The sequence below is a fragment of the Maniola jurtina genome, chromosome 2 (genome assembly GCF_905333055.1).
Source record: "Maniola jurtina chromosome 2, ilManJurt1.1, whole genome shotgun sequence".
Classification (NCBI taxonomy): domain Eukaryota; kingdom Metazoa; phylum Arthropoda; class Insecta; order Lepidoptera; family Nymphalidae; genus Maniola; species Maniola jurtina.
This window is the reverse complement of record NC_060030.1, coordinates 10272548-10300345: the sequence shown is the minus strand read 5'-3', so window position 1 is coordinate 10300345 and position 27798 is coordinate 10272548. Positions and strand designations below refer to the sequence as shown.

Sequence of the window (27798 nt, the reverse complement as noted above, 5' to 3'; positions counted from 1 at the left end):
GTGTGTTTAGTGAAGTGATATAATAAATTTGGGCGATTATACTGATTTGCTCTTTTTATTTAAACCCACTGTTTCACGACCGTTTGTGGCTTTCTAGACACTTCCTTTCAGTAACGGGAAATGCACTGCGTTCGCGTTGTACGACTTTAGCGTTTTTTGCAGTAAGTTATCAGCTGTATATTTCGCGAATCATCACGAGGTTTCTTTTACTTTTTTTTATACATACTCACGTTCACGCTGTAAAAATTGTAATGAAATGAGACACAATATTATTCAACAGTTATATATTATAATAGTTACATATATTTAAACATTTTTGCTGACGGAGAAAAGCTAGGGAGAATACTTGAATAGTCCGGGTAGCATCATTAGGAACGTTACATTTAAGGGCTATAGTCCATGGCGACAGTATCTATCGGTCGTAAAAAGGTCAGTTTTAAGACACTGCACACCTATCGCTGATATACTGGGTGTAACCAGAACGCTAGCAAAAACGAAGACAGGTGATAGTAGTGATGATTACTGATAAGGTACCATGAAAAAAACTACGAAATAAAAATTTTAAAATCCTGTATCTTTTTGAAGATCACAATGTATTGCAAATAAAACATCTGACTGATGCTAGAGGTCAACGAACGTTCCGTAAATAGGCCACTCGAAGTCATCTATTTAGTGGGTCAATATCCCACCTACGACGCGGCATTGACCCGAGTTCTGCATGCTTTACAATGCGGGTTTGAAAAATACTAAATCACTAAAACTACAAGATAAGGCAAATGGTTATTGGCATTGGATTGTGTTAAAGTATAGTATAATATAACGCTAGGTTTTTGCTGGCGTTCTGGCTACATCCTATATGCATATCTCATTTTAACTGAAACTTAAGTGTGAGCAAAGTCACATCGCGCTCTATCTTCTCAGCCCTAGTGTGATGCAGTGCGATGACTTCGATCCAGCTATGTGTATTGTATCGCTTCTCTAGCGCGTTTCGAATGCGACTGGCGACTGATGGCGATGCAGTCACACACTCACAAATAGCGGTAGTCGATTGCCACAGAAAGTCGCCATGGACTATGGCAGAATACAGACGGAAATTGTTTATTAGATGTTTTTTTGATAGCTCTATCCGATATGTATTGTGATATTACATGCTATGTGGAATATTCATAGGTTGGATAAATACAATAAAAAGCGAAAAATTATATTATATCTTCAATTATTTCCCTTTCCTCTTCGTGGCGGGCGTGACACTCGATGCCCTTGAGCTGGGAGATTCATTCTGAAATATTGAATATGATATAAATTGTAATAAAAACTATTAAAATTTGCTCCTGATTTAGAAATTTGATATCAATATCAAAGACAACAAAACAAAGCAACCAAAATTCAACTTTTTTTATTTCTAGCTAAAAAATGCTAGATGTGTGAAACGCTAAGTGCAAAGTATTACTTGATATTGACATCAAAATCTGGCTCAATTTCAACTTTTTTATTTGTAAAATACGGTATTGCTGTATTATGCGAATAAAATTCTATCAATCGTGATGATTTTATTTTTCGTGCTCACATATGATATTGATGAATGATGATTCTAAAGGTGAGATCTACAGAGCGCACTCTAGCTTTGCTTAGACTTAAGGTGCATGCGACGGGTCTGCCCGCGAAATTCTTTCAAGTAAAGATTTTTATGTAATCCTGTGAAGATGATACTGCCATTGTCGGAATAAGAATGCCATGAGCCTACTTTGTCGTATTGATTTACAAATTGCGAAAAACCAAAATAAATTTGTATTTCGCGGGCAGACACGTCCCATGCACCTTAAGACATAGTTAAAACGAGACAGATGTATATCTCTCTCACATAAATCTGTCTCATTTTGACTCAATCTTAAGTCTGAGCAAAGTCAAAGTGCGCTCTATAAATCTCACCCTAAATGTGTGGCTCCCGTACATGAATTTTCGTAAGTACCTGTTACGACATGACAAGCAATCCATTACGCAACATACCAGTTTAGCGGGCAGCGTGGTGGCGCTGGCATTACGCAATATAGGCTTCGTGCCGCTCGCCCCCGCGGTACTGCTGGCAGCGCTGGCCGGCCGCTCTGGACTCAGCTCTTTGCTGGACACATAATATTACATAGAATAAATATACTTACTTAAATCTTAATTGACGGGTATTTGTACACTTGGCTCCACAAATGTTTAAAGTACAGTTCTTTGCTGTACCTATTGTATTATTTACAATACCCACCCACTATACGTTACTATTAATACCACACATACAGTAATTCATAATACTATGACGTGAATGAGCAAGATAGCCCCAAGGTACGAACTATGAATATTTATTAAGTACTATTTATCGACATGGTGGTGACCGCACTTTTTGTATAACTATCTAACTAACGTGTACCTATATAAAGCACACTTTATGGATCAAAATTTAAATAGAAAGAATAATAAGCACCTTTTTATTGCGATTTACTTTTTTAATATACGTACCTATTACCCCGGCTCACTTGCTTTCTGCTGAACATGCCAGACAGTCGGCCGCGCAGATCACGTTTGCTGCCAGCTGCGCTCATATCAGAATCTGAGCCCTATGCAACAGAAAACACTATAACTTGCTAAGCACATTGCCATTATTTTCTCTTTTAAACTTTTTAGGCCCATTTACAAAAGGACACTTGAACCGATTTATAATTTCATCAAAGTCGATTAAACTGTTGGGCCGTCAAAAGCTAGCAGACACACACGTTCGCATTTATAATATTATGCCTATATAAGTAATAAGTATGGATAAATTCATAAAGCAGCAGGATAAATCCTGTGAGATCTCTTTTTAGACAATTCATAATAAATGTATGTTTTCTTCATACTAAAGCTGCCTTCAAATGTTGTCGATGTTCGGTGAATATAGGATCATCTGCTTCTTAAAATAATATACCTGTGAAACAGTGCCAATAGGTCTGAAGTCTACGACATCTGAGTCAACGTGGTCGTCTATGGAGCGCGATTTGGTAAGATTCTTCAGTTTGCCGAAGAGCCCCTTTTTTTTCTTCTTCTCCGAAGGCAAAACGTCACTTTGGGCAGATCCACCAGATAATCGACTGTTGACCAAAATGGTAAGACTATGAAACATTTCATCTCAATAAATATATCGGTGCTATTTACATACAACTTAGGTAAGTGTTACAGGTAACCCTAACCTAACCTAGGTAAGTATTACAGCTAATCCTAACCAAACCTAGGTAAGTTTTACAGCTAATCCTAACCAAACCTAGGTAAGTATTACAGGTACAGTACGCGACAGTTCGAGATGGCAAACGATGGTATGAGGCGAGGGAACGCCCCGCACACCCGTCACCCTCGCTATCCCGCACCGGGTTAGCGCGGGGATCTCGACCTGTCGCGAGTATTTTCAAATATACCTACTTGTAAACGATGACATCATTGTAAGTCTTAATTTACACCTGCAAGTTTTACTCACGTAAATAGCTTACGTTATTGACAGAAAATTTGCTAAGGTAAATGTAGGTTCTTATAAGAGTGTTTACATTAGTGAATTGCCCGTAAGATCAAGCCATTAAGCAACTTACGTGGGTATAAAACTTACAGACTGTGCATGTTATATATATTTTTTACCTTGAATAAGGCCTCAATCAATGTATGTATTTCAATTTTCATGTGAAAATACTTGCCTGTCCAGACTCGCGTCGCGTTGCATAGTGAACAGACGCATATCTGAATCGCCATCTAAAGACTGCATCGACGAGACGCTGCTATCGTCCACCGATTTCCAAATTGCGCTCTGCAAATTCGAAGCTTTTTTTAGGTAGGCTAACGTTTTATTTATTTATTTACACTATTGCACACACGCAAACACATCGACAAACACACATTTAAATTGAATTATTACCGGGTTTTAACATTCATCATCATCATGATCAACCCATCGTCTGCTCACTACAGAGCACGGGTCTCCTCTCAAAGTGAGAAGGGTCAAAATTCTTTAAACATTCAATCTATCTATAGTCTGTCGATAAGTTACTTGGCAAAGTTGTTAGTTGTCAAAAAATACCATTTAAAAATTTTGATTTAACCCTGCCGTTTTCGACATATAAACATGTAGTGAAAGTAACGTATCGATTGATTAATAACATTTTGGCCATAAGTAACTTATTGACAGATTACCTACAGATAAATTGAACAATCAAACCGGACTAGTACTGTTCATCACTTCGTTGTCTGTCTGTCTGTCGTGTCAAGATTGTGATTCTAGGTCAACGGTTACACCCTACAGGTTATAGGGTTCTTCCCGTGGGATTCCAACCAAGTGGGATGTCATATTATGAAAGGGCTTTACCTGTAAACATATTCTAAACTAAAACAGATTTTTATTTAATTTTATGCGTAATAGTTTTTGATTTAAAATGTCGAAAGAAATGCTGTTTTCTTTATAGCTGGCGGTTGTGTAACAGGCCCTCAATGCCTTAGTTCTTGAAATCAGCATTATTTCGTTGCACTAGTTCAACGAGGTGAAATCATGGTAAGTATACCTGTTCCTTAGTAGTTTGTTCAAGCGATATGGATCGTTTCTTCAGCGATGGCACGCGGGAAGGCGTCCGAGAGGCTGGCGTTACGGAGAGCGTGTCACGCGGTTCCGTAGACATTGCGCTATGGGATAAAGAACAGTTTTTTAATATGATTGATTTAAGAATGTTGTTTTTGTTTGCGTATACCACATTTTTTTAATTCAGATACAAGTTAGCCCTTGACTGCAATCTCACCTAGAGATAAGTGATGAGCCAGTCTAAGATTTAAGCGAGCTATCCTGGAAGGGGTATGGCACTTTTTTCAAATCCCTAAGGTCTCCTTTGGTTTCTACACGGCATCGCACCGGAACGCTAAATCGCTGGCACGGCTTTGCCGGTAGGGTGCTACTAGCCACGGCCAAAGCTTCCCGCCAGACCAGACCAGTGATTTAAAAATTATAAAATTCCAAACTCTGCCGGGAATCGAATCCGAGACCTCCCACTAATAAGACCACAGCGCTTACCACCGCGCCAGAGAGGTCCCCAAAAAATGTACAATAGTATCCAATTTGAATGACTTTGAGTTTGGCATACCGTCTGGGGTTAGCCTGCTGCCTGCGCTGGCGCTCGGCGATGCGCGAGGCGCGCAGCTCGTCGGTGAGGCGCCGCAGCCGCGCGGCCGTGGCGGCGGCGTCGCTCGCCGCGCGCGCCTCCATGTTCTCTGGCGTCGCCGAACGGGAGCGGGATTTCGATGACTGAAAATATTTGTTGATTTAATGAAAATCGAACATTTTACACCAAACTTTGTAGACCAAAGCACTAGACAAAAACTGAGGTTGCTGTTTGCAATTTGGAGCTCAAACAGACCGTACCTAGTCTGTGCTAGACCTGACAAAAATCATCGGCCTTAAAAGATTTATTTATTTTAAAACTTATATCATTAAAAATAACTTATTTTTTTCGGAATGTGAGCTGAACTTGACTTGCATGAAAAACGAAAGAAGTACTTCCTGTTTTCTCATGAATTTAGCTGCAGGTATTTTATTTCATAAAGTCTTCTAGTTTTAGTTTGGTACTTTTAAACGTAATGTGTTTGTATGAGTAAGTTTCGCGATGAGACTAGGTATCTGTTGTGAGAACAGAACAAACGTGGCCGAACGGACTTCATGAACTGTACCCTGCAGGGCGATTCAGAACACTTCGATAACATAACGAATCGATTCGATTCGGTATCGATCTCGAATCGAACAAATTTTATCGTGCAATTCAGAACGTTCGACAAAAGGATTCGATTCGATTTCGATTACGATACCGTTTTCGATAAGAAACATTGCGATTACATGTGCATTTATAAAGTATGTTATGTTACCAAAATTTTACTTGTTTTTAAATTCAAGTTAAACATTAAAAAATAACTTTTATTCATCTTGAAGGTAATTTAAGTCATCACTTAAAATGATAGCTTATTAAATTATTGATTTCGAGAGAAAAACATCGAAATGTACTAGTGAAGTTTTATTAAAGCTATCCTCGTAAATACAACACAAATGTCAAACATCAATTACGTCTGTCAATCAATGGCAAGTTTGGTTTTTTTTTATTAACTGGTTTTACGGCTCTGGGTTCTAGCTTTTTTAAGCTCGGTGTTGTGATTTTTGTCCGCTGGTTTTAGGGTTTTGTACCCGAAGGGCACCAATGGGACCCTATTACTAAGACTCCGCTGTCCGTCTGTCTGTCAGCGGGCTGTATCTCGTGAAGAGTAATAGGTAGAGAGTTGAAATTTTCACAAAATGTGTATTTCTTGCCGCTATAACAACAAATAATATTAAATTTCAAAGTTTCAAAACTGTTGTTTCTTGTACGATGGTACGAAACTAGGTAAACAAAAAGATATCGAATGCCCTATAGCTTTCGATAAGTAAACATCAAAAATTATCGGACGTTCGACAAATATTATTCGGTTAGGTTGTTGTGAATAGCGTTTGATAGTTGTAATCGAACGATATCTACGTCTGTTCGATTCGGTTTCGGTTTCGACAATTTCACTGTCGATTCGGTTATTCTGAATTGAAAATACATTTTATCGAACGACAACTTGCCGAATCGATCGACAATTATGTTATCGAAGGGTTCTGAATCGGCCTGCTGGTAAGTTGTTTTAGGTTTTATCAGGTATCAGATTTTCTCAATATATTTTTCTTCACCGTTTCATGTATTATTGAATGTTTTATTATGTTTATGAATACAGATGAGTAAATGCCTAAACAAACCAAGGTAAACTAAAACAGCAGGCCGATTCAGAACCCTTCGATAACATAATTGTCGATCGATTCGGCAAGTTGTCGTTCGATAAAATGTATTTTCAATTCAGAATAACCGAATCGACAGTGAAATTGTCGAAACCGAAACCGAATCGAACAGACGTAGATATCGTTCGATTACAACTATCAAACGCTATTCACAACAACCTAACCGAATAATATTTGTCGAACGTCCGATAATTTTTGATGTTTACTTATCGAAAGCTATAGGGCATTCGATATCTTTTTGTTTACCTAGTTTCGTACCATCGTACAAGAAACAACAGTTTTGAAACTTTGAAATTTAATATTATTTGTTGTTATAGCGGCAAGAAATACACATTTTGTGAAAATTTCAACTCTCTACCTATTACTCTTCACGAGATACAGCCCGCTGACAGACAGACGGACAGCGGAGTCTTAGTAATAGGGTCCCATTGGTGCCCTTCGGGTACAAAACCCTAAAACCAGCGGACAAAAATCACAACACCGAGCTTAAAAAAGCTAGAACCCAGAGCCGTAAAACCAGTTAATAAAAAAAAACCAAACTTGCCATTGATTGACAGACGTAATTGATGTTTGACATTTGTGTTGTATTTACGAGGATAGCTTTAATAAAACTTCACTAGTACATTTCGATGTTTTTCTCTCGAAATCAATAATTTAATAAGCTATCATTTTAAGTGATGACTTAAATTACCTTCAAGATGAATAAAAGTTATTTTTTAATGTTTAACTTGAATTTAAAAACAAGTAAAATTTTGGTAACATAACATACTTTATAAATGCACATGTAATCGCAATGTTTCTTATCGAAAACGGTATCGTAATCGAAATCGAATCGAATCCTTTTGTCGAACGTTCTGAATTGCACGATAAAATTTGTTCGATTCGAGATCGATACCGAATCGAATCGATTCGTTATGTTATCGAAGTGTTCTGAATCGCCCTGCAGATTCGAAAATATTAATCACCAACATGGCATGATTATTATCAGCAGATTTTCTTTTATTGGAGTTCGTTTGCTTCAGTCTAAATACAAGATTGTTTACCCTATTACGTCTCGGCGGTGTTGGAGTCATTAGGCTCTTCTCTGGCTTGACGGGCGGCTCATTTGGGAACAGGTCTGGACTCTGCTTCATTAGATCATCGATTGTTTCCAACAGTTGCGTTATCACTCTATCGTCTTCCTGTACACGAACAAAAGTTGAGAAAAATAAAATTTTAATATTTATTTCTCAAAAAGGACACTTAAAGGTTCGATGGAATCCTAGCCCCTAAATTATTAAACCTTGGTCGATTGAACACGTCTCTTCTCCGCTTGGGATGGACTATCGAGTCGAGCATCTGTCGCGTCGGCGTGTCGTGTCGCGACGTCAGTGTCGCTGTTAGACTGGTACGGATGAATAATAATTAATCAACTTGCCTGCTGTGCGCGTTTGAGTGAGACAACAAGCATCTTATTCTGGTCGCGGTCGCGGTCGTGACGCTCCTTGTCGCGGCGAAGTTTCTCGTTGGCCGTGCGCAGCTTGGCGTGCGCGTCCCTTAGTTCCAACAGATCGCATTGTAACTCTGTCACCTATTATAAATTACACATTTTTTAAAGGAAAAATAAATTAAGCTCCTATCCATCTTAATTACATAATTGATTCTAATTTCATAGAGTCAATCCTGTTGTTAGCAAAATTTTACTTACTTTTTTCTTAGCTTCTTCTGTTTCTTCCTCAGTAGTTCTCTTTAGCTGATCTATTCTTCTCTTCATATCTAGTCTCTCTTTTTCTCTTTCTCGTTCTACCTGGACTCAACACAAGAACTTTGTTGAATGTTTACCTAAATAGCTTTTCATTCAAATTTGTTCAATGAAACAATATATTTGAGTTTAGGGATTATTTAAATCTTAATAATTAAGAAATTGTAGGTATGGATTGCGATTAAGTATGATCTTAATATTAAGTATAAAAATCTTACACCTACAATTTGATGATCGTTATCATCAATGATTGGTTGACAATCCCTCATTATTGGTCAAAATGCACAGTTGCAGTAAGATTATCATAAATTCATAGTACCAGCTAATTGCCCCCAGATTCTTTAGAATCTATAGAATTCTTCTAAAGAATAAGATTTATCTGTGAGTCTAATAGGCCTAAGTCTTTTTAATAAAAGAAAGAAAGAAAAAATGTTTATTTATAAATTGTGTCACACACTACTAGTTGTTCCTAAATATAAGGATACCTCGGCGTCTTCACCATTTGGATATTTTAGCCAGGGTTTTGGCATTGTAGCTGATTCTGTTTGCTATTACACAGAACTTACCTCGAAGAGTGTTTGTCTCAGATCCCTGGCGAGCGTGGAGGTTTCGTGCAGCAGGCGCTGCTGCTCGTCGCGCTCCTTGTGCCACGCCAGCTCCATGCGCGTCGCGAGCCCGGCCACGCGCGCTCGCCCAGATGACAGCAGTCTTTCCTCCTCGTACTGCAATTTTTGCATCATCTTTTATCTATCTTTACTCAATGTTTTCTATAGTGCCCGGTAAACAACTTGAGTATTGATGCGAATGGCGGGTGCATGCGATTGGTTAATCAGTCGGCGCGAGTGCACGCGATTGGTTGATATGTCGACTTTCATTTCCCAGATTCGCCAACTTTCTCCCACTATGCTGCTTCAGGTTCAAGTTGTTTGCCGGGCACTATATAGACTGGTAACGGTTCACCATAGTTTGAAGCATGCTCGTAAGCGTTGTTTTACCTAAACTTGAGAGGGACGTTAAATCCCATGATAATTTAGAACAGAAAGTTCTGGCGCTTTTTACAGAAATGATAATAAATTATTATTACTTATCTATTGCGCTCTTAGAGTATTATTCTTTTGTACATACAACTAAACGGACAGGTCTAGAAGTAGTGCTATTTTTTCACAGTTCCCTGTGAAATAGAGTAGCACTAATTTTCTACCTGTCATATTAGCCTTTCCTTCTAAAAATTTTACTGCATACCTCATTAAGTCTTGACTGCATTTCAGCGAGACGGACTTCGGCGGTGGATCGTTCGCTGATGAGCTCGGTGTTAAGCTTGGATGAAAGAAGGCGGGCTTCGCACAGTTCGTCTTCCGCGCACGCCAGCTGTTGTTCCAGTATTGCCACTTTGTTTCGGTACTCCTCCTATGAGGTAATGGTTATTGTTTACGTTAAACGATTTGATGGGTTTGCTTAACAAATTTTGACAAAACAAAATGTGTGAAGTTAATTAAATCCATTAGTAGTTTAGCTGTGCGATGTAGTGTAGGTATGTTATTATTCGTATCAGTACTTGCCATGGTCGTTCTGAAATTAGCCGCGTTTGATGCGCAGAACGTAAATTCTACTTATGTATCAGCGGGACGTAAAAGAGCGTAGGGAGAGAGCAAATCCCCGCTGCGTCAGCGGTATTTTTCGCCCGCCCGCAAGCGAACTCGCTGTGGTCGGACGTGCTTTTAAATTATGTGGTACCATGTGAAAGTTCAAAGTTCGAACTTGCTGCATGTTCAGAGTGGCCATAAAGATTAGCGATTACTGTATTCGAGTGCCCACGTACAACTTGCGCGCGTTGCTTCGATACAGAATTGGCACGCACCCGCACTCTCGGTGTGAACACACTCAAGTCTGAGTGTATTAATATTTGGTTTCAAATATTAATAAAATTATATCTACCTCATCCGTACTCGATATTGAATTCCTTTGTACTCTTTTGTCACCATTTTTAGTTTCCATCATCGACTTTTGAGCTGAATCTAACATTTGCTTGTAATTATCTCGCTCTCGCCTGAATCTCGACACCTGAAATTGATTAATTTATAACCGTTGCAGTTTCATTAAATTTCTTCCTAATCCCTTTTAAAACTTGAAAAATTGATACATTGGTACCTGGTTATGTAATGATTTCAGTTCGTCTCTCATTGTGTTCATCTGTGCTTCGTACCGCGTTTTAATTACAGCTATTTCGTTTTTCCTTGCCTTGTCCGCTTCTTCTAACCTTGTATTCAGCGCTGCAAGTTCGCGCTCTAACACAACATTATCAGCTGTCAGTGTTCTATGAACTTTGCTTACTTTCTCATAATCTTCAAGTTTCTTTCGGGCCTCTTCCAACTGAAAGACAACATTAAGATCTTCTAGTTTTTTTTGGAACGTCTAATATCTTTAAATCTTTGATGTAGTTTATTATAGAGCTTACTTCTTTTTTAACGACGTCGTGGTGATGTGAAAGCATATCATGTGCCTCCTTAGATGAACGTAGATCACGTTCAAGCTGATCAAGACGTGCTGTGAGCCTTGCTCGCTCCACTTCCCATCCACCGCCACATAAACGCTCTTGCAATGAAGAAATCTCTTTCTACAAGAAAGTATGCGAAAATTAGGTATTTTGTCACATTATAATGAAGAATCGTTGATATTTATAACTCAGACTGACCTGTAATTCAGACTTCTCCTTAATCCAAGCCGATGATTCACTTTCATAATTGTCTTGAAGCGTTTTAAGCTCCTCTAAAGTTTTACTTAACTCATTTTGTACAAGCATTAGGTCACTGTTAAAAAACAAATTTTCTTACGAGGTGTTCAAATTAAACTATATTTCAAAAAATCTCTTAACATGACTTGAGATTAGGGAATATAAGTCTTACCTCTGCGCTTTTTCCTTTTCAACAGTAAGCCTTGCTTTTGTGACTACATGTTCTTCTTCTAACAATTCGTATTTACCTGTTAACTCTTCATATTCTGCCTTTTCAAGGGCTAATGAATGTTCTAATTCTGTAAATCGTATTATCATTATAATAATAGGAACTAACGATTAACTCCAACTCAAATAATTTAATTAAATTGAGTACCATATGCATTGTATACTTTTTGCTTGCTTAATTGTAATAATATACGTACTTTTAACCGTCTCCTCGTGCTCTTGTTTAAGCTCAGTTAATCGTTTAGCACCAGCACCTGAGGTTTGTTCTAAAACTTTAAGTTTTCCTTTAAGCGTTGCTAGTTCTGCTTCTTTATTCTTAATATCTTTGTCGTGATTAGCCCGCATACGGTCGCATTTTTTTCTTTCAGCCTGTAATTAAGAAAGAGTAAGATCATATACAAAAACTGACCAGTGCGAATGGGGCCTCGCTCTACAAAACTCAAAAAAAAACTTAACAAATAATTTAAGTTCTAATTCAATATTTGATTTTAGGTCAACAATTGACACCAAGTATCCCAAGACTGTAAATTACAGCTTAAGTCTACGAGCTGGAGATCCATGACATACGGACAGGCAGCGGAGTGTCATCAATAGCTTTGCTCTCTTCTACAAAACCCTCAAAAATATATTTTTTTTGTTTATTGTTCAATAATATTAATTTTAGTACCTACCTGTAAATCAGTATCAGATTCAGATGCTTTCTGTTCCCAATAATGGCTTTCTTTTTTCTCAGCTTTCAATTTATTTTCTAGATCCTTTTTCTCATTTTCAATTTTAGCTATATCAGACTTAAGTTGTGCAACTTCTGTTTTAAGAACGGATAAAGCCTTTTCATTATTACTGAGTTCTGTTTTAACAGACATCAACTCTTCTGACTTTTCGGTAAGTTCTTTAGAAACCCGATCATATTTTTCTTTAAGTTGAGCGATTTCAACTGATGATAGTGCTTCGTCGTACTTCTGGTTAGATGTTTCACGTAGAGCATCTTCCTAAAAACATAAATTGCTAAATTTTATTTTTATTTTACTTTCTTATATATTTTTCTACAAAGTTACAATCTCATAAATACAAATTAAAAAGGGCGGGTCACAATTCTACGGGTCTACTTTAAAGGCCGGATATAAAGGGGTAATGCATAAAACACACAAGCCTGTTGTATTGATGTTACAAATAAATGGAACGGGGTAACTTAACATGCTATGAGGGAGGTATCAAATCATTTGTGAAAATACCAGTTGTTTTATATGATTGTCTTTGGCGGCTATGGTAGATTCCAAGTTAGAAATTTTATTTTCATAATCTGATTTCATTTCTTTTATGTCTGACTCTAAAGTAATTAATTTACTTTCAGATTTAAAAAGCTTTGTTTGTATTTCATCCTTTTCACTCGTAAATTCAACAGACATTCGTCGTTTTGAACTTGCTAATGCTTCAGCTTGTTCTTTTTCTTCAGAAAGCTAATTTATAAAGAATGGTATTAAACATTAACAGATCCCTTATTCAATACAAAACCTTGCTATATTTTTAATAATAGGTCGATACTAAGTAATAAAAGCTATATAATACCTCTTTTTCTAATTTGGCAACTTTATCTTTACGTGTGGCGAGTAATTTTTCATTTCGCTTGCACTTGTCTTCCGCTTCTTTCAATTTCTTTTCTAGCTCACCTATCTTTTTAGTTTTATCTCCCACCTAGAAAATTAAACATATGATAATATAACATATGAGTGATCAGTACGGCCTAAATAATAGGTAAGTAAATATTATGTAAATGGGCTTAAGTTGAAGTTGACAGTGACTCTAATTTTTCACATACCTCTTTGAGCAATTTACTTTTGTCCTGTTCTGTTTTGGTTAACGCATCTATTTGTTTTTTCAATTTGTCAATTTCTTTGTCTTTGACATCCATTTCCTTCTTTAGATCTTCAATTTTCTTCATACAGTCTGACATCGCTGTTTGTTGTGAATTATTTTTTTCTGCATAGAGTAATTTTTTTATTAGTATAATTGCAATTACCTACTGTATTTATATAAGTTATATAACATTGTGATTGGAATAAGAAGATTGATATAATTTTAAGTATGCAGTACATTTTATAAAATTTTACTTACTGATATCTGCATTCAGTTTTGCTATTTGGGTTTCTAAGCCGTTTTTATCTTCAGTCAATGATTTGCATTCAGATACTACTTTACTATGGTCAGTTTCTAGAGATTTACATTTATCAATAAAAGTATTTTTCTCTGTTTCTAATTTAGCATTCAAGTCTTTTAGTTTTACAATTTCACTTTGTAAGCGATTCTTCTCATTTGTAAATTCAGTTTCACTTTTTGACAGTTTTGATTTAATATTTTCAACATCTTTCTCTAGTTGTCCTTTAGCATTGATTTCTTGGGACGTAAGCCCTGCATTCTTCATGATTACGTATAACTCACCTAAAATATAAAATGAACAATGTGACTTGGTTAACTTGTATATTTAAATAAAATTAAACTTTTGTTTGCGTTTTAACAAACACCCGCATTTTTGAGCGCATCATACCAATTTCATTTTCAAGTTCTTCAACCATTCTCTTCATTTGTAATTTTGTTGTGATATCAGTCACCTTTTTAGGCGTCCTAGGTTTGAATTTTTTAATTGCATCCTCTTTCAACTCCTTCAAAGTGGTTTGCAATTTGGCTTTCTCCTTCTCTAACTATATAAAAATAAATATAATTAAGAACGGTAATGTTACATATTATAATAAAACTAAAATAAACAGTACTTGCCTTATTAAAGCTAAGTTTTAATTTATCTAATTCATCTTGTTTTACTTTAAGTGTATCGTTATCCTTTTTAGCCATCTCACCAAATCGTACTTTCTTGTCAGATTTGTCTTCCTTATCTTTGTTATTTTCTAGATCCTTAATTTTGGTCAGTGCGTCCTTTAATTCAGTCTCAAGTTTGCTTATTTTACTTGTGTTTAGGTCAAATGATTTCTCTGTCCTTAAAGTTTTAGTATTTTTGAGTAGCTGCAAAGAGTAGTAAGGTATTTTTTTTTATGAATTTTAACAATTTGAAAAAGAATATAGAAGACAAAATTATGAAAGAAAATTTTACATACCTGTAACTTTTTATTTTCAGCTTGTAATTTTTCATTGTCAGCTTCTAAACTTTGAGTTTTAGCTCTAAGTACACTTGCTTCCTGCTCTATTACTTGAAGTTGTCGTTTTAAATCTACGTTCTGTTGATCATTTGCATCTAAAGATCTTTAAATTGGATGAAAAAAAAAATTAATAACATTTTGATACGTAAAATATTGCTAGAATCCGTTTTGAAATTTTACACTTACTTGCTTTTTATGAGCGATGCTTTGGGTTTCTTTTGAGTAAGACTAAGCTCCGCGTGTAATCTTTCACAATCCCTTTCCTTTTCTATGAGCTTTTTCCTTAGTTCAGCAATTTCATCTTCGAGCACCTATAAACCATTGATTGATTATATTATTATTTTTAGTTATTATCGTGATAAAATAATAGTTTTTACTTTTGTCAAAATATGATGGAATTTTTTACCTTAACTTTTTCTTCTGCTAGGTTACTGTTCTTTGCAGTATTTTTGCGCAAGTTAACTGTGGAATGGACATTCGGTTTAGTAGTGACACTGGAAATTTTTTCTGTCAATTCCTTAACTTGTTTCTTTAGAGAATCTCTGTCAAGTTCTAATTCTTCCACTTTTTTTCGTAAAACGGCGGCTTCCTGTAAAGCAGTATTAGTAAATTATGACCTCTTAAATCATCAAGGAATAGAAAAGTTATCCTTCATTTCTAATCATACGTTGTATGACACTCAATATGTCATTGCATAGAATTATTTTATAGTGTTAAGTGTTACCTGCTCGTTAAGTTCTAGTAGAAGCCTCAACTCTGCTGGATCCTCCTCATCGGATATTCCTTCATCTTTTTCATTAGGGGCCTCAATAGCAAGTCTATTTGTAGGTGGGGTTGGAGATAGCTTTCGACCTTGAAAAAACAAATTCATAAAGAAAGAAATAATTAGGTAATAGGATAAGATAGAAATAAATTAAACAATCCATATCAAAACATATTTTATGATTTAGTACAGTGCAAAGGCAATGTTATCGATATTAATGCAGTGTTAGTTTATTAAAATTTACAAAAACATAGGCCATATAAAATCACGCAAACTCCAATAATATATTTACAGTCAGGTCTCAAGCTGAACTGGAGAAAATGGCTACCTCAGAAAGATACGCCGGTTTGATTGCATTTCTAAATAAAGACTTAAAGGAAGTCCCTAGTAAGGCTAAGCGTGTTAGTAACAACGTCGAAGGGTTGCAGGTCCAAAAGAACAGATACTAGATAAGTATCTTATGGCAAGTTATGGAGTAGAATAATGGAGATGAACAATGTTACAAAGGGTGATGCAAATTGGAAACGTTGATTGGGAGCCGGGATTACACAAACTGAGAATTTGCAATTATAATTGGACGTACTTCTGGCTTTGGTAGCCATTTTCTTCAGCTGTAGAAGTAAGGACTCATTGTCGTCCTCGACTCTTGATGCAGTTTTACGCAAGTTATTTGCCTGAAAATATTCGTTAGTTTATTATTAACTATTGAGAATTTCTATGCTAAAATGAGGGAGGTATTGTTATATGTACATACATATAATATATAACGATGAAAAAAAACACTGATGACATTCTGGATAAAATAAAAAATATACCTACAATGGGTAACCTTGCTGCCAACGGATTGAATAAAGCGAAAGGAAATTGTATTTGGTTTGAAGAGCCTGCTGCAACCCTATCAGAGGAAAGAGGTGGACTATCAGATTTATTTCTAATTTTTTTAGTACTTGTTTCTGCTTTGTCTTCTGAAACAAGCATGCCAGATATTTCAGTTAATGTACCTTTTTCATCAAATATTTTGTGCTCATTTTGTATTAGTTCTACCTCCGTGTTTTTTATTTGAATACATTTATCTATTTGAATATTATTAAATTGTGTAAAAGTGTTTCTCGTGTTTATTTTATTGGTTTGCGCGTAAGAATTTAACAGCAATAAATCGGTTTGGATGCTCTTGTTTTTAACAAAGGCAACCTCTGTTTGCGAATACATATCTGAACACGGGATATTAACTAGTAAACATGAATCTAGGGTCAGTTTCTTAGTATCCGTAGCTACTTCGTGATACAGAACAACATCGGTCTGACAGCCTTCGGAATATGATGTTATAAGATCTTGTGGCGATTGAACTGTTTGATTTATACCGACAGTCAATTTACTTATATCTAAAGAGGATAAATTTCGTTCTAGTGCATGTTGCATTTCTAGTATTTGGTTAATATATTTATCTTCTTCAACATTGGCAGCAAGATTAGTAGCGAGATGAAGCGTTGATGGCGATGGATCTTTCGGTAGCGGTGGAATCTGTTTGCCTGCGAACCGTCGTCGGTATCGACTTGCCTGTTTGAAGATAACATTAAATCCTTTTCTTAAAGATACAAAATCCATACTAATATTATAAATGCGAAAGTGTGTCTGTCTGTCTGTCTGCTACCTTTTCACGGCCCAACAGTTCAACCGATTCTGACGAAAGGTACACGGTTAGCTTATATCCCGGGGACGGACATAGGCTACTTTTTATCCCGGAAAATCAAAGAGTTCCCACGGAATTCCCAAAAACCTATCCGCTTAAGCGATTTGTATGAAATTTGGTACCGAGGTAGCTTGCGTCCCTGTAATTGACATAAGCAACTTTTTATCCCGGAAAATCAAACAGTTCCCACGGGATCTTTAAAAACCTAAATCCACGCGGACGAAGTGGCGGACATGCTCTAGTTGTCAATAAACTGCTAAATCGATGAGTAACTTATTTATGGATGTAATATTTGTGTCGTATCTTGTTGTATCAAATAGAAGTTGGCGTGCAGCCAGCTGGCCGTCGTTTATAGCTAATGATCTTTTAAATACAATTGAATAAAGTAATATTAACATAGTAGTAAATTAAGCGTTACCAAGAATGTTAAAATGTAAATTTAGCTGTGCAATAAACACGTGTCTTTGAGTTTGTTTTTATTATAATTTAAAACGTGTCTTTTCATCACTTCTGTGTTACTGTGTGTTAACACTCGTTATATTTATGGGGTTTCATGACATTGAGGTGTTTCGAAGTTATGTGTTCCTAATACCTCCCTACCTTCGCATAGAAATGTATCTTTTTGGTTACTTAAATTGCAAAGTAAAGCTTGTGAAATGTTGTTACTCATAAAATCCAAGCATAAATTCAGTTGTTGCAATACCTCTTCTTCAGCGTTCCGCAGTTGTTCTCTTAGATCTGCTTCCCGTTCGAGGGAGTCTTGCAAGTCGCGCAGTAGCTGCGCAGGATCCTCTTGGCTGCCGCCCCGCGTCAGTGACGACCGAGATACTTTCTAACAGAAAAACGTTTTAAATTATAATTCACAACTTTTATAAACATAGACTTTTCCGTTGAATCGTACTTGAAAAAGATTGAAGGTACAGGTTGAGAGGGAGGATAATTAGTAAACGTCAGGATGGCCGCTCAAGTGCTGGAAAACTGATGAAATATCTTCCAAATAATTGTACCTAAATTGTACTATTTAGTACATATATGGAAATAATTAGTACCTTTTGATAAAATTAACACAGATACACACGTCAAACTCCCCTCTTTTAGGGTCGGGGGTTAAAAAAAGCAGTTGAGGAGGTATTTGTTAAATATATACAATCAAACAGATACTTACTCCATCACTCAATGCTTGCTTCTTTACATTAGCGGGCGGAGCCCCCGAAGCAGTGGCGAGTTTGGCGTTAGCTTCTGCTAGTTCTCGTTGCAAACGTAGTGCTACTTCATTTGAACGCGCTACCTCTTTTTCAAGTTCCTTGATGCGATTTTCACGCTGAAGACCCTCTGCGCCGCCTACTATCTAAAATCGGATATTTATTTTAAAGAGTTTGCAATCGGTGTGTAAGATAATTTTATGAGTTCATTTAAACTTATTGAACTAACCTCTAAAAGCTTTTTCTCCTGATCAGCTTTCTCTTGCTCAAGCTGTTCAGCTCTACGCTCAGTCTTTTTTAACTTAAAGGACAAAACCCTACAATTCTTTATTGTTTGCTCCAATTCTCTCCTCAGTGAAGAATATTCATCTGCTTGATCTTCCCTGAAATAAATTGCAATCAGTAGGAAACATTGGTTCAAAGCCTGTGTATATGTTGAGTAATTTTTGACGAAGCAGTAACACTAATTCGTTTGTACACAAATCTCTATATTAGTTGTTGTAGTTATGGCAGAACAAAAATACTGCTTTCCTTTTTAGTAGGAAATATTGTAAGGGAGCTTGTCTTTTTTATTGTTCATGGATTTGGGTACAAAGGAATTAACACCATGTCTGACCTAAAGTTGTCTTGCATCTCTTCGATTTCTTCTTCCAAGTCGCGTAATTCCTTCTTCATGTCTTCATTCTCGTCCATCAGCTCTTCGCACAGAGTTTCAGCTGCTAACAACTTTGCTCTAAGCTGTTCTATTTGTCGCGTTTGAGCATCTATCGATGGCCGAGACTGTAAATAAATTTCACATTGGTAAGTGAAAATTAAAACTAGTTTTTATTTTTACTACTTAAGGTGGAAGCGACGGGTCTGCCCGCGAAATTCAAATTTTACTTGGTTTTTCGCAATTTGTAAACTAATACGACAACGTAGGCTTATGGCACTTTAATTGCGGCAATGGCGGAAAAACCAAATAAAATTTGAATTTTGCGCTGTCGTGCCTTATAACATAGATTAACCTAATTAGCAATTATTAATTAAATCTAATTTTATTTACCTACTATTGAATATTATTCTATCTAACATATTTTATGTGGCTACCTAATCTATTTTTAACACTTTTTAATAGAAAGGTTAAATAGAATTTTAGCCGAAACTGAATCCGGTTCGGCCAAAAATTAAAATACTATTTACGAATCTAATTTCGTTGAATAGTTAGTTTATATGGATTTTATTATACGTACATCAAGTTCAACCTCAATTTCCTTTATTCTTAGAGTCAGATGTTTCTTCTCATCTCTAAGATCTTCATTTTGCGCGGTCAGTTCGTTTACTTTTTGCTGTAGTTTTAGCACTTCTGAAGAACGGCCGGTGGAATATTTGTTTGTTGTGTCGATGTTTGCTAATCGTCTCAACAAAATATCACTTTTCTCTTTTTCTACTCGCTCACAACGTTTCCTTAAAAGGTCTACTTCTCCTTTTAAGTTCTCGATTTGGTCCTGTAAAGAAATCAAATTAATTTTGATTTTAATTTCAATCAATAAAATTTCCAATAGGTACATTATTTTGATTAATTATATTATTTATGGATTTTGTTTACTTACGAGATTTTCTTTCGTCAATGTGTTTGTATTTACCTGATAATCCTTAATATTGGGATCGATAAGAGTTGTTTCAGTGTCGGTGGTGTTGGTGCCTACTGTGCTAACTTCATCGTCAGATGCATCTTCTTTAGTAGTAGGGCCTCCACGTTTGGGAGGTTTGGAATTGGTACTGGCGCGATTGCTTTTTACCTAGAAATTGAGACAAATCATATGTACAGCTGCTTTGTAATTTTTTTAATTAGTACTTATGGAATTAGAAATATAGGTGACGTTAATTATGTTTGAATGATACCAGAGTTTGTAGAACTATAACAAGTACCTGCATTAAAAAGTTAACGTCCTCTTTTACACTACTTCTTTCTTCCTTTTGTCGTGTAGATTTTTCTTCTTCTTTGCTTCTTGACGTACTTCGTCTTTCCCTTTCTTTTTCTAAACTAGATTCTTTGTCGAAACTACTTTGAGCTTTGATTAACTGCATCTAAAATAAACAAGTTCATTAATTTATTTGTGTAGCTACTTTGTTGTTTAGCGTCTCATCGATTATTAGATTGAAATGACGAATTCTTATAAAATTTTTAATAGGAACGTCTTAAATCAATCTCTGGTTTAAGAATTCTAACAAGCATTAGTTTTAGCTATGACCCTTTATTATAGCAATGTTGCAATTTAGTCATCAACGAAGGCTCAAAGTTATACCCAATCCTTTATTAATTTAGTAAATAATGCTAATAAATATATAAACTAATATAATAAATAAACTTATATTAAATTTATACTTCTGTGAATTTCTAGCTTCAGCGCTGACATATGAATATACAGGGCATTTCCTTAATTAATTTTACCGTCTCGTAGTTTGCCAAAGCACAGATTTTGATGCCGACCTTTTGGCTATTTTGGGCATCGCAACCGAACGGAGAGAGTTATAAGCAACTGAAACAGTTCTATCAATCTGACCTACTTAAATTTATCGTAGACAACTTTAGAAATCAACGGGGCGTTCCATGATCGAAACTCATCAGTTTGGGCGTATTAACAACATTAAGGCGTAATAAATACTTCACATCGAATAGCTCAGTTTCACTAAACATGTTTCCTATATTTTTATTTTAAGCGTTAAATATTTTTCCTAAACTAAAGTTTCGCGAAATAACAGATTTAAATAAACGGTGCATCCGTATGCTCTACATCAATCTAACAAATTATTTCTAAGATTAGATAGTCTAAGATTTTTTTTAAATTCAAATGGATTGGTCACTAAGAAATAACTTTTTAAAATTAAAAATAGGCTGTTGACAATTTGTCAATATTTACCCATTTCCTTTTTACCCGTCTTTTTTACCCGATTACGACAAAGCCAAAAGGAAAGGTTATGATTTTGTCTGAAAATCTTTCTAGGTAGGGGAAGTCCGGGAGAGTTGAACCGCTTTTTGCTTAAAGTGTCGTATTTTCTTATAAATGAGGCTTAGTGATTCAATTGTAATTATAAACAGTAGCTTATTTATTTAGGATTACTTATGCATAATTGCGGCGCCACAACGCACCGTGTGCCTGCAGCCTAAACTGCCAACTGGGCATCCAACTGTAAGTCACGACTCACTAGAATAGATTGATGTCTTTATAAATAAATAATAATTGGCATTGGTTACCTTTCGCACCCGCTCGGCTAGGGAGTCGTTTTTATTGATTGTGATCACAGCGGTGGAGTGTACGGCAGGTGGTGGCGGGGATGGGGACGGTCGACGAACTGTCACCGTTTCTGGGAAAAAATACACAAAACCCGTCAAAAGCCAACTTCACCACTCCTAGACTATTTATTCTTAGAAGAGAAATCTAAATAATCCAGATAGCGGCTTCTTTAGAGGACGCTTTAAACGACATGTGTCATATTCATAGACTCATATTCAACCTTTATTGCATTAAGGTTATGTATGAAACATGTCGTCTGAATCGTCTTCGAAATCTTAACTATGAATTCCGGTGTTAGTTAATCTGTTCTGCGATTTATTAGGAGCAGAGCCCACACAATGGACTCGTGATCGTTGCATTGCGTTTACTACGATTGCAGTTATTGCTTGAATTTAGGACACTTGCCAAAATTGTGTTTTTAGTCAACGGCGGAATAGTGAAATATGCGGAAGGATTGCGATATTATATTCGCATTGATTTAATCATAGCTAGTTGCTAGGAGTGCTATTAATTATTTTCTTTATTACTTCATTGACATTATTTTGATTCAATATATTTTATAATGTTACAAATATCTGATGGGTTGCTACCAAACATTATGTGTGTTACATCTTTATGTGTGTTATACATTCAAAATATCTGGCCCTGGCAAATGATATTTTAGTTATTATTTATTACCATGAAGACGTTAATGATATGATGGACTGAAGATATTTCCAACCAGTTCTACAGTCTCATAATTGTTGTGTTAGGTAGGGTACCGTTTTTCTGAAATGTAGCAGCTACATATAATATTTATGTATAGGTAATTCTAAGATTTTGTCAAAAATATCAAATGGGTTCATTTGCACATATTATGAGTTAAGGTTTCGCCTACCTGTATTTTGACCCGTGTCCAAAGAAGGTAGGGGCCCTGTACTTCTACGTTTGGGCAACTTGAGGTTGACTGTAATAGCGGTTGAAGTGTCGCCTTCATTAGCCCCCAAGTCCGGCGTCGACGTCCACGATGTACTGGTTCTACTGAACCCTAAACAGAACAAATTACTGACTCTATTTTATTTTTTGATCGGAATCTTCAGAGCAATCACTGTCTTACAAGGTCTGTCAAGGTAGGTATCCGGTAGATACCTACCGGATACCTTGTCAATTAGTTCTTTATACAGGTTCTTTTGGTGTCACAACAAGCGGCGCTGAGAGTTATGTGGCATATAAGTTTCCTTTTTCATCGGGGATGAGAAAGGGTGCAAAGCGAGGAATATGTGTGAAAGCCTTCTAAAGGACTGGCCTCCTTTTTGTAGCTTTACTCAACTTTCGACTAACTTTAGTAAACGGTTTATAATAATACAAAATATTAAGTTATCCTATTGGATCTCGCATACATTCATCCATTTTGAAAAGGAAGGCATAGCCAGCTTTTCTACAGGCAGATAAATTTTCGTACCTATTTGATTGCTCGCACTGAGATCTTGGTCATTTGATTAGAAACCGTTCTGTAGTTTAGGTATCCCTAAGTACCTACTATTCATATTAGTAAGGATTTTATCTAACTATAGATTGATGAATTGGACTATTTCCGTTTTGGGGTGTAACCGCCTCACGCCTCATCTAATTAGGTACTTCTTTTGTAATGTGGTAATAGAGTTAGTACTAGTTAGTAGTAGTTAGTTATAGTAGTTAGTAGTAGAGATAGTAGTAAGTCGTTAGATATAGATTATAGAATGAATACCTACCCGTGGAGAAGGCGTCTTTCTTGGATGACTCTGAGCTGAGATTTGAGCTGGAGGCCCAGCCGCGGGTAGCCTTCCCCACGTCTGCGCTATCATCTTCACGTGTCCTGTAGTATAGAGACGCGCTTATCAAATGTCAGGGTAAGTCCTGAGTTACGTTATGCGGGGTGTCCAGCGTGCGGTCAGACAAGCAAGAGGGCGTGGACGCCACTCAGCAACGGCTATTAGCTATGTGCATGGATCATGTGGTTGAGATTCTCACCTGATCCATATACATAGCTAATAGCTTCTGAAGCTGCACTGTATACATCGCCCTGCCAAACGTTGATAAAGGGGAGAGGGTATAGGCCTTACACTCAACCTATACAGGAGGTGGCTTCATAGGTGGTTCTTATGTATTCGCTATGACATTTTCTACTTTCGTGACGCGTATTATATGCTGACTAATGTAACGTTTTCATTGCATCAGTGTGAGATTATGGTATGCGCCACCAGAGTTGAAAAAGCTGTACCTGTAGCTGTCAGGTAAAGCAAAACTTGGACCTGCGCAATGTAAGATATTTTAATCTATATTTGGTAATACGAAAGGTGGCTCGACAACGGCGGGGAGAGTCTGTTCCACTGTGCTATTGGTTCGTCAGTCAATCTCCAAACTGCATCTGCTTAGACATGCCCCTACACATTAAATATGACAGATCTCTATCGAATTCTAAGACACAGAGAGGGATCTGTTCATTAAGTAGGTAAGTCTGTGGACTGTAAAGAATAGGCATCCCACTATAGGTACCTACTCGGTAGTCTATCGTCACTCTCTTTATATCGTGTCGGTCCATCGTGCTTCTAGAGCGTCCCACCTTAGCCTCAGGTATTTTTATAAAATTTGCGCGAACTCCAAACTATGTAGGTACCTACCCTTACTAATAACAGTTAGAGAATACCGATAAAATCCCACCTATCTTTGTTGTGCCTCTTTTTTTCTTTCTTTTAAACCTCTCCCATTGCTAGGGTTACTGGTATAGAGCTCGTTCAGAGAGATTATTGCTAAATAAGTAGTCCTTGCTCATTTCTCATCTTTTCTTTTTGTCTGTTATTTGGTAGGAATGAAAAAGAATGTTTCGATCCGTGTAACACATGGTTACCTAAATATTAGTATCGAGTACGTATCATTTATAATTACCAATATTTATAACAATTATATTATTGGTAAATAAATAAAGGTTAATAAATAAAGCATTGCGTTTAGCTTTGGTTACCTACCAATAGTAGCTAACTATAGGTACCTAATAGCACGACACTTAGTTACTGAGTTTCTAGTCATATTTTAGCCTTAGAATAATACCACTTAGGATGAAGAAACAAGGCTTTAAGCTTGTATGGAGTGTGCTTTATTTATCTAGATCAATTTCACAAAATAGGATAAGTGTACCTAACTTTTTCGCTGCGTCGCGTCGTGCCAAACACGTGGGATTGTGGTTGGTTTACCAGTAAGATTTTAAATAAATGAAACGACGGTACCGACCTACCTCTATCAAAATCTAAATCCGTAATACGAAAATAGTGAAAAATTCGGTCAAGTGCGACTCAGACTCGCATACAAATGGTTTCGTACCATCGTACAAGAAATAATACTTTGTAATTTTCATAGTGGCCACTTTTATTATTCGTTGTTACATAGCGGCAATAGAAATACACGTTCTGTGAAAATTTCAACTCTGCTTACTTATTACAGTTCACGAGATACAGCCCGCTGACAGACAGACGGACCGAAGGTCGGATAGACAGCGGAGGTTTTGGCTTGGCACCCTTCGGGTAGGTACGGTACCCTAACAAACGAGTCGCAGGGAGCCCACAGGGTTTAGGCGACACAAAGCCGTGGTTTATACCTATTTAAGCCTATAGAAAAGACCTATGCCCAGTCGTAGACGTCTATCGGTTGATAATAATGATGCAGATGATGAAACGGATTAGCCGAAAAAACACTGAGAAATATTGCACAATAACCAAAAAAGGATCAACTTTAAAATTTAATAAGAGGGTGATTTGATGTTTTTACGCTTGAAATCTATAACTTCCTATCTATAATTTCCTAGAACTTCTCCTTTCAGCAAAGGTTGCCTGGTAGAGATTGCTCCAAGCAATAAGGCCGCCTTTGCACACAATTGTTTTTTTTCTGTTTTCTTCTTACTGTGTTGTTATCCTTTACATGTGTTTTTGTGTGCAATAAAGTGTTTCTATCTATCTATCTATATGGGGTAACTGAATATAATGGTCAATCAATAGCAATAAGTTTGTGTAGTACCTAATTAAATTAAAAACAAAATCGTTAGCGTCGTAAATTCGATCGTTAACGGGACCATTGCATCGGAGAGCAATCTTTATCGCATAACACGTAGATCATAATCGTAATTCGTAATTAATTAACATGTTATAAATATAAAGGTGGAGAATTTAATATTATACCTACCTAATATTTTTATGATAGTGTTTTTACCTACACTTCAAGGAAAATTGCAAATAATTTTTAAATATAGGTACATCAAAAATTGCGAAACCGCGGCAGTAATCGAACCTGCGTCTTCTGCGTTCGCACCCGAACCCAGAAGACGCGAATCAAAGTAACTAGGTAGTTGGGGGAGATCATTGCGTCAATCGTACGGAATCTCAAAGCAATGCGAACAATTCGAGTAAATATTTAGTAGGTACAATTTGGAATAGTGCCATGATACAATTTTTATGGTTTCGGACACTACGGACGCTGCGTTGTATTTGTTCCGTATATTGTCCATCGCTATGGAATATACTTAATAAGTACATAGATAACTAGATGGATAGCAGTAGATAGCTAACTCTACCATCCCATTTCTAAAAAGCGATCAATTTCAAAAGTATAGGTACTTTGTGAATTATCGCCAAACGTGGGAATTTTCGAAAACTGATGTTTGTGAAAAAGAATGCTGCGTAAGGCCAATTGACCAAGGTTTTTAGAAACCGCAAAAGATGTGCTATTGGAATTCTCGATTGTTGTTGTAACTCCAACTCATTCAATCCTTTAAGAAATTCTTTGTAGTCCGTAATTTTTCAAATAACTTTAATGCGTGTTACAGAATATTGTGTTGCCTACAGTTTACACTTAGGTAAGTACTTACACCCTTAAGTCTTACTTAATAATAATAATTGTCATAACTCATAATAGCCAACTAACCGTGATGATGGCGAGTTCCACGAGGAGAGGCTTGGTGTGGAAGAAGTAAAATCATCCTCCTTTTTTCGTCCGCCGTGCTCTTTGTAATCGCGGAAGCACCGCTTGCACCGCGTCGGCCACCGGGTCTGAGGGTGGAATCCCAGCGGACACAACGGGTCGCCCTTCGCCAACGGATACAGATGATGCATTTTCACTCTCACACACAAACTACTAGCAAATGCAATACACAAATGTCAACAATTTTCGCCTAAATGCTAATACAACATCGATTCATTCACATCTGCCTTCGATAACCGAACCATAAAATCCTATGAAGGCCAATTCGTTTGCGCTCAATGCACATCACTCGATATTGTTTATGGAATGAGTTTTACGATTCTACGTCGTTATAATAATTTCATGTAAGTAGCGACGCGACCGAGACGCTCGTAACTTCGTAAGTCTGCACCGCACACCGGCCATAAAAATATCTCGCTCGGTTCGAACCGGGCGACCTATATCGGCGGCTCTGAACTAGGCGTCAGGAATTGATTCGGAGTGCTCGGCGTTTAGTAGCGCTGTGCAACATCGCTATTGGTGTAAAAATTTTATAATCGCGTAAGCGTCCCGTGCGTAAAATCGTAATGGGATTATGGATAATGCGCTGGCGACGAGGTGGGCGATGCGCGCTGGACGGGCGCGACGCAGGCGGCGGGCGGGCCGGCGCTCGGGGAACTGGCGGCGGCGCGGGCAGCGTGCCAACGCGCCGCTCAGCCTCGCACACCACGAGCAGCTCGAGCACGCGTCCCTTAGCTCCTCCTCTCCCCTTCTCACTCTCAGTATAAATAAATTCATCTCACCAACAAATTGCGTCAAAGAGTACCTACTCTTAGCGGCCTACGAGAGCCATGTTGTCTTTCAACGCGTTCCACCAGAATAGATGTGAAGAGTCCTAAAGATATTCGATTAACGTCAGAAAGATTTGTTTCCAAGAAAAAAGAAAATACGTCACGCCCTCATGAATGACCGGCCGCCGACGTTCATACGTCGAAAAATAGTGGGGACAGGATATGGAAAAATTTGTTATTAATTAAATTCTTAGCTTTACTACATCTTCAACTATGTATGTATTCCGTTGTTGCTTTGTGCATATACGAGTAGTACATACATTACATTGTTGCTTTATTCTTTTGTTTAGGTAGATCTGTTTAAAGTAGTATGAGTCATAGCAAATTTTTATGACAAAAGCACGTCAAATAAAACAATA

The 27798-nt window shown here is 36.9% G+C and overlaps 1 protein-coding gene across 4 annotated transcripts; it reads right to left on the bottom strand.

The window, feature by feature from the left end:
* Positions 1 to 81: 81 nt before the first annotated feature.
* Positions 82 to 27280, bottom strand: LOC123873202 (putative WEB family protein At1g65010, chloroplastic). 4 transcript variants are annotated; one of them, XM_045917926.1, is made up of 41 exons: positions 26553 to 27280; positions 23354 to 23457; positions 22501 to 22650; positions 21584 to 21693; positions 20257 to 20415; positions 19971 to 20126; positions 19578 to 19832; positions 18962 to 19125; positions 18575 to 18728; positions 18309 to 18491; positions 17847 to 17975; positions 16269 to 17010; positions 15415 to 15542; positions 15097 to 15279; positions 14877 to 15001; positions 14649 to 14793; positions 14314 to 14556; positions 14087 to 14240; positions 13657 to 13980; positions 13361 to 13521; positions 13111 to 13236; positions 12777 to 13001; positions 12216 to 12533; positions 11742 to 11913; positions 11489 to 11615; positions 11278 to 11392; positions 11041 to 11199; positions 10734 to 10955; positions 10521 to 10646; positions 9828 to 9992; positions 9152 to 9307; positions 8532 to 8630; positions 8262 to 8414; positions 7888 to 8025; positions 5130 to 5290; positions 4560 to 4677; positions 3702 to 3811; positions 2948 to 3110; positions 2503 to 2600; positions 2008 to 2119; positions 82 to 1279 (listed from the first exon to the last, which is right to left on the bottom strand). In XM_045917926.1, exons 1-41 carry the CDS (start codon positions 26738 to 26740, stop codon positions 1217 to 1219), a joined length of 7083 nt encoding a protein of 2360 aa, XP_045773882.1. In that variant the 5' UTR covers positions 26741 to 27280; the 3' UTR covers positions 82 to 1216. The 4 variants fall into 4 exon arrangements, with proteins under 4 accessions (XP_045773882.1, XP_045773898.1, XP_045773889.1 ...); XM_045917942.1 differs by lacking the exon at positions 16269 to 17010 and adding an exon at positions 16037 to 16127 and having other exon boundaries at positions 26553 to 27279; XM_045917933.1 differs by lacking the exon at positions 12777 to 13001.
* Positions 27281 to 27798: the final 518 nt, after the last annotated feature.